The 12,087-nt window shown below is 37.7% G+C and overlaps 1 protein-coding gene across 4 annotated transcripts in view; it reads left to right on the forward strand.

Moving 5' to 3' along the window:
* AGTPBP1 (ATP/GTP binding protein 1) overlaps window positions 1-12,087 on the forward strand; it is a 325,031-nt gene that overhangs the window by 260,546 nt on the left and 52,398 nt on the right. For all 4 annotated transcript variants that reach the window (XM_033927773.1, XM_033927782.1, XM_033927801.1 and 1 more), the window contains one exon: window positions 3,089-3,220. In XM_033927773.1, the coding sequence (XP_033783664.1) occupies window positions 3,089-3,220 (132 nt within the window). The remainder of the gene's footprint in view (window positions 1-3,088; window positions 3,221-12,087) is intronic.

Below are 12,087 nucleotides of genomic sequence, written 5' to 3' on the forward strand. Positions count from 1 at the left end.
TCATAAGATGAGTAAGGTGTTTAAATCTTAAAGGTGATGAAGAGTTGAACCTTTGAGTAATACCGATGAGGTTCACTATTAATAATAATAATAATAATAGAGAACATGAACAATTTCTGTGGTATGAACAGGGTAACTTACCAAGCTCTGCCCTTAGTTGATGCGAATAATGACAATTGCACAAATCTTTTCCAATCAGTTATTTTTTATTTACTTTGTCATGATCAACGTTCATTAGGTAATTTGGGCAAGGGAGACCCATCAGGCGTGAAAATTGCACCTCTCCTGAAGCAATACATGGTCTCTGAGAAACCCCTGTCACCAGGTTCACTTATATACTTTTGCAATGCCTAGTATGACGTCACACCCCTCAAACAATCAGCCAACAGAGGCTGTCCTTAGGTTTTTTGAACAAAGAAATTAATTTTAACATAGTTTCCAGGCTCAAAGAAAAGTTTTACAAATCACATCTTTGTTTACATGAATTTCTGAATGCGCAACACATTATAACATACCCAATGAACACTTGTAATTCTCAAAAAGTTTAAATCAACCAGCCCTTCTGTGTTTGGAGAACCCATGCTTTGGAAAACTAATAGCTTCAAGTTTCACTGAACCACATTCCTAAGTGGGCCAAAAGAGCCCTCCCTTCACAAGTTTCTATGGTAGGCTAGCTTAAAGGTCAAATAGGTCAAACTGCAGATGTGTTACTTCTCAGGATTTCTTCAGGTTTAAAATATATAAAAATACTGTTTTCAAAATCCATTCTATATTTAATATACATTTACATTCATAATCACTCATGGGATTCCATCATCCATACACTCCACACGCAACATGTTTATTCAATACTTCGTTAGAGTATATTTTAGAACTTTAGGCTTTCTTGCCAGGGACATCTGTTTTCACTCAAGCCATGATGTTTCTCTTATTCCCTTGGGTATGGCCGTTCACACAAAGAACACTATAAACCCAGGCCTTTTTTAAGTGGGAAACCTTCAGTATGTTTTACACCAAAAAGAGACACAAAGAATGACAGAAAACAAAATGGAGTCAGATTAATACAAAATGGAGTCATTAATACCTCTAGAAGTGTCTTATGTATTACCTGATTTACCTTATGATCTGGCTTAATCCAGCCATCCTGGTAGTGTTTTTATGTTATTCGCTAATGTTATTTTTCTGACCTTTGCTGCAATCCATCTTAACTATCATATATGCTTCTAACTAAATTTACCCAGAATCACATGAAAAGGAGGCATCTCATGTAGAAAAAAATCTACAACATACTCCACAAACATGTCTTGCACACTATCCATTCCAATACAGCATTATAGTGCCCCCCCTACCAACCAGCCAGCGCCACTACTGAGGTACCAGGATTATTGCTCTTTAGCCCTTCCTAAACTTTTCATATGTGAATGGAGGAATTATTTTTTAAAATATGCACCGAGGGGCTAATTCTATAAACAGTGCCTAAATCAGCCAGCACCTAGAAAAATGGCACCGACCGTGTCAGTCACACTTAGCTGCCATTTACAGAATCATGGCTAGCGGCACCTATGTAAAAACTTAGGCACCTGAAATGTAGGCGAGGGTTTTAAGGGCCTACATTTCAGGTGCTTAAGTTTTTGGAGAATCGTGTTTAGAGGTGACTAAGTTATGCTCTGCCCATAGCAATGCTCACTTAACATAACATAACATAGATTCTTGTATACCGCCATTATCTCACAGTTCTGTGTGGTTCACAAACCAAGAGATACTAACCAACATATATGATCACAGCAAATTCATCAAAATATTTGTCCAAGTATGTTTTCAAAATTTTTCTGAAAACCAAATAGGAAGTGGAAAATGATATGCGAGTGCTGACTTGTTTTTCCTACATAGCTGCCTGGTATGCTAACATTTTACTAAAGAATCATCTATAAACTCATCCCTTTACTGATGGCAAGTCAAAGAATCATACTTTACATAAATGCTTTCTGTTTATGAATTTGAAATGGTCAAAAAAATAACTAGATAAGTCTATTCAAAGCTTTAAAACATATACAACCGAACTTGAAAATTACTCTAGCTTCCATTGTCAGCCAGTGTAATCTGTGATAATACTGCGATATGTGATTGGTTCATTAGGCGTTAGGCGCTGCTAAGCTCCATGCAATATGTGCCTATTGCCCAATTAAATTTTTTCCCCAATTATTGAGGCTATTAAGGGTATTTTTCCAATTAAGCTAAATGCCCTTTATAGAATCAGCCCCTGGATTTGTGTGCCAAAGGGTCCTGTAAAGTGTTTGTATACTTCCTGTTTAAAAATTGTCCCATGGAAAGTGTGTGCATACTTTGTAAATTTGTAAAACTTATGCACATACCTGCTGCACAAGCTAGGTAGCCTGTTGAAAAAATTGTCCTAATGAATAGAAAGATTAGATGTATTCAAAGAACTGGTTGCAATTCCTGTTGTGATAAGTGAAACCTCCGTGTTGGACTAGGTATGGAAAACTGTGCTCAGTTTCCAGGAAGAGTAGAGAGCGAGAAAGCCAAACAGGGGAGAACACCAAGTAGATTTCAAAAAAGCATCTGAAGAAAAGAAGGCAAATTCTACTAAATTGAAAGACTGCTTAGCTTTGCTACTTTCTCGGTTATAATTGGGTGTTTCCCAGTAAGGGCTGCAAGCTGAGTTGTCTACACATCCCCACATAAAAACAAAAGAAGAAGCTACATTATCTTGAGGGTAGTCAAGTCTTGTAGAGCTGATAACTGATATTTTTAACTAGATAGTATAGGTGGGCCAGCCTAGCACATCAAATTGGTAAGATTATCTTAATCTGATGACATCTGCTATGCTGGTAAGTTTTTGTGGTCTCTGATGAGACCAAATATTTATATGCACACTGTTCCTGTGACAGAAGTTATGTTAGACAGAATTATTGGTAATCCTATCTGAGTAGAGGCATTTGTGCAGTGGCTTGGCACAAAGATGTGGTGAACAGACGGGCTTGGGCACCTGTTGCTTTTAGTGGTTGACTCATTGCAGCAGGTCCTGCATGATAGAGCTGCTCTTGAATGTAGGGGTGATCTTTTACAGGTCTACTGCGATTATCACGGCCATTCACGCAAGAAGAACGTCTTTATGTATGGCTGCAGCATGAAGGAGACTGTTTGGCATACGAATGTTGATGCTGCCTCTTGTGAGCTGATTGAAGATATGGGATACAGGGTAAGCAACAACTAGTTTAGCATTGGAACTTAGGGTGCTTCTGACTGTTATGCAAAATAAGGACCTCTGTCCTTGCTACTGAAATTAAAAGTATACATGGGTATGGTTTTTGTGTTTTTTTTTTGTCTTGGAGAAGTTCTTTGAGTTAAATTTCATTCCATTTTCATTTTGTTTTTTTGTAGTGCATGTGATTTGCAAAGGTGCATTAGAAATGGAATGAAATGACATTTCACTTAACTCAGTTCATTTTGAAATGAAACAGCTTATTTTGTTGATGATTTGGTTTAAAAAAAAATTTTTTTTTTTACAATGATAACACATCTTGAATATGAGAAGTATCAAGAAAACACAAAAACCCATCTATATTCAAGATGTTCTTTCATTGTAAAATATAAAAAAAACAAAAACCATAAGCTGTTGAGTATTCCAGAAGTTTGACCTCTAGATTTGCTAAGGTTTCCCCAGTCCCCCCCCCCAATCTTCCCGTTTTGTCTCTTAGTAATGCTTACCCCTTCATGAAGATGTTTGCAAATATTGCATTAGGTCAACATGATAAATATGCACTGATCACGTTAACTTGTACAGTATTTAAGTGGGTGATTATAACATGGATGAAATAATAGTTAAGTTCCATTTCTTAAGGTCAAGTGTCTTAGAAAATACTTTAAAATAAATGTATTCTTATTACAACTTTAATAGTACTTCACTTATTGCTGCAGAGGGTGCACTATGCTGATTTATATCGTAGCTCAGCCAGTGTAGGATTAGTGCCTTCATCCTGAACTATTGATTTTGAAGGAAAAAAAACAAACAAGGGCTTGTTCATGAATTGTGCAATGTTAGGACAAATAAATAATTGTGTTGTGAAAAAGAGTTTAGTCCTAGGTCTTTTCAAGAGATTGGAATTACCATTATTACCTAATTATTATTGATCACTTTATCTGCTTTGGAATGGTAAAAGTTTGCTCTTACTGTGATTTATGCTCATGCTTGAAGCTGTAAACAGTAGAATCGCTATTCCCATCCCCTGAGGAACAAAAGCATGGATTGATAATTGGTCCCAATTGGTCCTGCTCTCTGCACTGACCTTGCATTGCTATAGCTGGGGGAAATTGGCCAACGTTCTAATATCTGTGTATTAAAAGTTGTCCTTTATCCCATGTTGTATCATTATCTGCAAAAGGTTTTAGCAAATTCAGGTATGAATTCAAGTTTTGGCAGTGGGGGTGGGGGTGTAGGGGAATTTGTTTTCATTGGGAAATATTCTGAACATCTTGTAGGCTCCAGAAAAATGGAGCATGAAAACTGCCATTTCAGGAGAAAAGTAGGAGGCAGGTTGTGGAACAATATATACATGTCATAATAAATAGTGCTACCATACAGTTATGTTTCCAAATACCACTCCACCACTCAATAAACTTTCATAGCGGCAAGCTTTACGTGCCTAATCGTCAGCAGCTCGCTTTTAACTTATTCAAATTCTTCGAATCTTTATCATGAACCAATTTGCAGATATATGTGATGAAATCTTTTAAATATTGAAGCTTTAACTATAACACTTATCTTATTTGTTTCACACTCGTTTAGCTCAACCCAGGAACCATTAGACCCGACATGTTTCGCTTAAGCTGTCTCAAGGATCTCCCTACGGGAAAAGTTATAAAATAGTATATTAATTCAAAGTGTGACCACATGATCTAAAACTTTCAAAGATAGTGCTGAAATTAATAAAAACAAGTAACTGTTTTACCAGAGCCGCCAACATCAAATCTTCTCTGGTTTTCTTTAAATAAGATGGCGATGGCGGCGGCGTACTCACGTTTGATTTAAATACGTAAATTTTTTCAATCCCAAAAACAGCTGAGCCCCTAAACTCCCATAGGATGAGCTGTCAGATTAGTGAAAACCACTCCACCTCTGTATTTAATCCCCGTGGTTCTACTGTATCAAGACGATATATCCATTTTTGCTCCTTGAAATTTAATATTTTCTCAAAATTCCCTCCAACCCTCCCTTGATTTAGCTGATCTATGATGTGCCACTGCAACTCCTCAACCAAATGATTCATGTGAATGAAATGTTGTACCATGGGAGCTTGTAAATTTTGATTAATAATACGTGATTTATGTTCAGTAAGTCTAACTTTAATCGATTTTCCTGTACGCCCAATATAGACTAAGGGCTCCTTTTACTAAGCTGTGCTAGCAGTTTTAGTGCGTGCGCTACACGCTAACGCCTCCATAGAGCTGGCGTTAGTATTTTCCGCGCAGCATGGGGGTTAGCGCATGCTAAAAACGCGAGCGCACCTTAGTTAAAGGAGCCCTAAGTCACATGGGCACACACACTATTGCATAGATAACTGAACAATTATTACAATCAGTTTTCCTTCTAGCCCTTAGCACCATATTCTTCTTGGGTACTATCCAATCCACCCCTTCTATAGCCCATCTCACCACTGATACCTACCACATTTTCCATGATAACCCACCTCCACCCCTCTATTTCTTCCTTAGCTCCAAACTTCCAAAATTTTAATTTTTGCCCTATAGTTGTACCTCGTCTTTATGAAATCAAAGGAAACTGCTGTAGGGGGTGAATGTAATCTAAGGATGTGCCATAAATATTTTCCACCAATTTATTAACAGCTTGGGAATATGGGAAAACACATGTTAATCTACCATCCTCTTTTTTTTTTTTTTTTTAATTAGATTCAGATTTTTCCTTTAGCAAAAGGTCTCTATTTGTGAATCTTGCTCTCAAAAAAGCCTGTCTAATGGATTTCTTAGTTGTGGGACAATTTATACGTGTCATAATAAATATAGAATTTCTAGCAAGATGGGTCATTCAGAAAAATTATTTTCAATATCATCAAAAATTTTTTCAACAGATACAGGGGGTTGCCATGGGAGCTACCCTGGCCCCTTCTGTGGCAGCTTTATACATGGCCAAGTTTGAAAATACATGGATATATGGGACACCATGGGAATCCCACATTGCATTTTGGAGTAGATTTTTAGATGATATTTTTCTGATTTGGGAAGATACGAGAGAGCAGTTGGAAATATTTTTTCAGTATCTGAATGCAGTGGACCCTAATATAAAATTCACTATGTAATGCCATCAGATACATATTGATTTTTTTGGACGTTGCCATTACTTTACAGGAAGGAGAGATCCACACTTCCCTTTATAGAAAACCCACAACACGTAATACCATACTACACTATCATAGTTTTCATCCATATAAACTACGTTTTAACTTACCAATAAGCCAATTCTTGTGGATCCGGAGAATATGCTCCACTTTGGAGGAATACAAGAATCAGGCCCAGTTATTATCCGAAAGATTGAGAAACAGGGGCTATCCGGAGAGATCCATCAGACTGGGGTATTTACGAGCTAGATTTGCTCAAAGGGAACTTATTTTACAGGGTCAAGGGATAACAAATGAGAAAGAAGTTCAGGCTCTTACCTGTGTATTGCCCTTTTCGAAAGCAATAGGATAATGGTCAATCTTATGAGGCAGCATTGGCATATAATTCAAATGCACGATTCACTCCGGGATTTCCCAAGGATAGCGTACTCCAGGGGTCAAACCATTAGGCAGAAATGCAGTTTTCAAAAATATGGAGTTAGGTCTAAACAACTAAGGGGGCGGCATTCCCAATGTGGGAAGTGTCAATGGTGCTCTTCCGCGATACAAGGAGAGCAATGGAAAGCACTGGGTAAAAACATCACACTACGAGCCAAGGTAGATACTGATTGTAATTCTGAAAGTGTGGTTTAAATAATACTTTGTTCGTGCGACCTTATATATGTGGGACGGACCAACAGAAAAATAAGAACCAGACTCACAGAACACAAATCACAAATCACAAACCAGGTTATGCAGGCACCCCTAGTACAGCATTGGATTACACAGGGGCATGTTGTGGATGATATCAGATGGCGGGTCATTAATAAGATTATGGGAAGGGACGGAGGGAAAGACCAGAAAAATCTAAATTGGAGTGAACAGAAATATATCTACCTTTTGGATACAGTAATACCTAGAGGATTGAATGGGGAAATCGAGTGGATGACATTGATAGGTTAGCCAATGAGGACAAAGGGGGAGGGAATGGTATAATCAGCTGACTGGGAGGAGTATAAAAGAAGCCGGGGTTAGTGCGGCCGCCATCTTTCTCTTATCTTTTTGGAGTCGGATGACGGCAGCACACTCGGTGAGTAAATTTGTAACAACTTTGAAATGAGCAGGATAAGTAGCTATGTGTTAAGGGGTTTTCATAGCTCTTTTCCTTATATTGTTTTATTACAGGGGGACCCTTGATAAAGCATTTCATGCGAAACATGTCAAGGGTCAGACTCCTGAGTTTTTGGCTGTGATTCAAGTTGAATAACGCAAGCTAAGTAACACATAACAAATGTATAAACATTCAGCACTATTTAGTGAATAACTTATTGAAGCACTTTTTTGAATGGGGATATAAACAAAATACAACAGAATACCAGATAATAAGGATGGCCAATGATGAAGAGCCACACAAATCTTCTCGCAATAAAATAACATTTTGCGGTGGAGTGGTGGGGCTGAGGCTTCCTTTAAAAAACAGTAGAAAACCAAGTGTAGTCCAGACAGCAGCACAATTCCTATAGGATGGTATTTGTGCATATGAATTCATAATAAATAGTGAGGCAGTGTTCTAAAACCGACAACAATGCTGCTGTATCTACAAATAGTCACAATACTGAGGAAAATTGTTGCTTACATCATCCAGTTTTCTGAATGTATCACTTTTTCTTTATTTTTTTCCAAATTTAAGGGAGCTATTTTATAAAGATTCTTCTGCATGTCGAGGTGGTTTTATAAGCATAAAAACCTATCCCTAGTATACATGTGTATAGAGTGTTCATTTCTCCCTTGTTTTGATGTATTAATTCCTACTTTTCCCTGTGCAAAAAAAAACATTCAAAATCTCTTTCTATATATATAAAAAAACTTATCAAACCACAACACTCCTAATCCACCTATGAAAAGACAGTGCTCTAAATATTACACTGGGCCCTAGACTACCAATATATCTACTAATGGAAAACCAAAACAAGCTACAGAATCTTTCATCCCAGCTGCACATGCAGAACATGGACAGAGCCTCCCCTGGAACAAAATAGACATGCAGACAATAACAGAAATGGAGACTTCCTTCTTCCTTTCTGCCCAAGAAAGTCGCAGTGCAATATTGGTAAAGAGAATCAAAAATGCAGTTTCTCCTGTACTCTGCAAAATACAAAAATAGACAAGATCTATATTTCCCAAATCAGATGCATCTCACTCTATAAAAAATATAAAATATATTTCTTTTTGACCTTTGGCCATTTCTTTCTTCCTAATTGGGCTGCTCCCAGTCTTTCCCACTTTACTTATGTCAGTCTTTCCCAGGTTTGCTTTAGCATTCCTTTTTTCTCCTTTTGTCCCCTTTCCTTCCTTCTCTACATTTGTCTGCTACTAGTCTTTCCTTTTTGTCCTCCCCCCAACACACTTTTTTTTTTTTTTTTGTTTATATGTTCCCATTTTACTTTACCTTTATTCTTCTTTTCTCTTACCCTCTAGTCCTTAGTACCTTTTCCACCTCTCATCTACCCACCGGCTTTTTCCATCTTCTTTTACTCCTTCTCCAGCACTCGTATTGCCACCTCAGTCTCTCTTTCACCAGTCTTCTATTGCCCACCCCATTTTTCATCTACTCCCTAGTTTTGCATTTCCAGTTAGCATACCTGGATTTAAAAAAACGTTTGGCAAATTTCTAATATTTTAAGGGGGAATTTGTATCTCCCCAAATCACACAAGTCAAGAACCTTGGGTTATAGCTAGACTCAATACTTTGAATGATCCCTCAAATCTAATCAGCCTTCAAGAACTGCTTCTATCATATGTGACAGCAACACTGCCTCTCTTCATACAGTGAGAAGGCAAATATTATCAAAGTGGTTCATGGCATGATAACATCAAGACTGAATTACTGTAATGTACTCTACAGCTCTAGTTGATTCATAATGCTGCAGCAGGACTGATAGAAAGTTGTAAGCAATATGATCACATCACTCTATTCCTGCAAAAGCTTAATTGGCTACCAGTACCAGACCCAGGGCTAAATTTAAAACTCTATGCCTGATTTTCAAGGTCTTTAAACTAAACTAAACTAAGCCTTAAGTTTGTATACCGCATCATCTCCATAAAGATAGAGCTCAGACAAAACTAGATATTTCCTGCCCGCCAATGCTTTAAAAACAAGTAACAACAATTTATAACGAATATGATACTCAATTGGCAACCAGTACAATTCTTTAAGAACAAGAGTGATGTGTTCAAATCTAGAAGTTTCAGTAATTAACCTTGCCACAGAGTTCTGAGCGGCCTGTAAAGGTCTCAAGTATTTCAAAGGGTTCAAAAGCTCAGCTTAAAAAGATTTTTTTAACAAAATAAGAAACATGCTCTTTCATCTTCAAAGAAGTATCCAAATATACTCCTAAAGTTTTAAGTTTTCTTCCAAATGAAATCGTCACTTCCTTAAATGTAACTAGTGTTGGAAAATCATGAATAACATGACTCGAAAGCAAAACAATTTTCATCTTCTCCACATTCAATTGAAGATGTTTATCATACAGCCAGTTACTGATTTTATCTAAAGAAAAATTCAAGAAATCTAACATTTCAATATGACCTGGCAAAATCTTAAATACAAACCGAATATCATCAGCATAAAATTTCCAACACTTAAGTATCATAAGGAAAATATTGAATAATGTTGCAGAAAGATATGAACCCTGAGGAACACCATTTTTCATTAACAAATACCCTAAATATTTTTTCCATCTGACACATAAAAATAACTGTCCAAAAAAGATTGAAACCAGTTGAACACGGTACCAGTAATCCCAGTTTTGTTCAGTCTTTGCAATAAAATATCATGATTAACTGTATCAAATGCAGATGATACATCTACTGATACTAAAACAAAACTGTCACCTCTATCAAACCCAGTACGAACAGTATCTAACCAGAGAGACAAGTAATGATTCTCTGTCATGATCATACCTGAAGCCAAATTGGAACTTATCCAGAATCTGATTTTCAGTCAGAAATTCAGTTAACTGAAGAAGCACGCTTCTCAGTCTTCCCCCAAAAAGGTAGATTAGAGATAGGACAGTAATTATTCACATTTGACATATCCAGAGTTGGACTTTTTAATAAGCATATAACGACTGCTTTTGATAATTCTTGTGGCATATGTCCCTCTTCAAAGATCTTATGCACAATTTCACAAATCACATTCAATGTGACATCCTTTAAACTCTTTACCCATGAAGGATGACATGCATTGAGTGGACAATATGAATTACTCACACTTTTTAATAAGGAAGACACTTGTTCATAATTCAAAACAGTGAACTCAGACCAAGTATTACAGGTGTCGGGTACCAGTTCTGTCTCAGAGGGAGAAAACACCCCCTTAAAATGAGATGTAATTTTCTCAGCTTTCTGAACTAAGCCCGTAGCCATATCACTCAATTCAAGACAACCTTCTCCCAAGCCTTTAATGGAGTAAGCAATTTGCTGGTTGCACACAAAAGAACTAATGCTGACAGCGCATACTGTTGCAGGACTTGCTTACCCACTCCTACCCTAGCTGAGATTATAGTTCTGCACCCTTCTAACTTTATATACAACTCTCTTTAAATTACATCTCCCCTTATTTCTAACTCCTGTTACTGAATGTATTCCACCTTTGCTTACATCTCTTGCTATCTATTAAGATGTTTTATTGCTCATTGCTGCCCAATTAGCATACTATGAGTTGTTTGAATATTTTTTTACTTCTTAATTGTCTTTTGCTTTTGTTCAACTTATTCGTGCTATATGCTTCCTTGGATGAATTTCTTCAAAAAGGTGGTAGATAAATCCAAATAAATACTTCCTGGGATCTTGCCAGGTACTTGTAAGCTTTGACCACATTTGGAAATAGAATGGTAGGCTAGATGGAACTTTGGTCTGGCCCAGTATAGCAATTATGTACTTAAGTTCTTTAGCCTAGTCAACTGCCTCCTTGAGTGCCATAAGATTGGATTTATTTTACCGTGGTGAACTAGGACAGACCAAGTTGTGGAATCAGATCTGCTTGTCTATGCTGATAAACTAAGTCTTGGAATACAGGCAATCCCGAGTTAAGAATGAGTTCCATTTTTGAAACCGTTCTTAAGCTGAATTTGTATGTAACTTGGATCATGTGATAATCTGTGTGCATTTATGTTCTGTACAGTACACAGTCTATAAGAACATTAAATATTAAAGAAAGAGTCCTCAAAATAAAGTACTGTAGTTTAAATAGAAAGAAAAGATAGGAGGTTTCACTTACCCCAGTTCTAAGCTCTTGCCTTCCTTCTCCTCCTCAGTTGTATGCCTCCAGACCAGGCCTTTCTTCTTCTCCACTGTTCTCCTATGCCTCTTCACCAGCCCCAGGCCTTTTCTCTCCTCATCCATTGCTCCCTGTGCCTCCATACCTTCCCTTGCCTCCCCCATGTCCTGGCATCTCTCTTCTCTCCTTCCCTTCCATTTCTCCCTCCCTTTCCATGTTCTGGAATCTCCTCTCCTTCCTTTCCTCCCTCCCTTCTTCTCCCTAGTCTAGCATCTTTGTCTCCTTCCCTCCCCCCCCCCCGCCCTGGTATCTTTCCCTCCCACTGATCTGGTATCTCCCTTCCTTCCTTCCTTTTCCTCCCTCCCTCCATCCCTTCCCCATGGTCTGGCATCTCTCCTCTCCCTTCCCTGGTCTTTGTTCTCCCTCCTTCTCACTCCCCAATTGGGTGTAGTA

This window comes from Geotrypetes seraphini, chromosome 1 (assembly GCF_902459505.1).
Source record: "Geotrypetes seraphini chromosome 1, aGeoSer1.1, whole genome shotgun sequence".
Taxonomy (NCBI): Eukaryota; Metazoa; Chordata; class Amphibia; order Gymnophiona; family Dermophiidae; genus Geotrypetes; species Geotrypetes seraphini.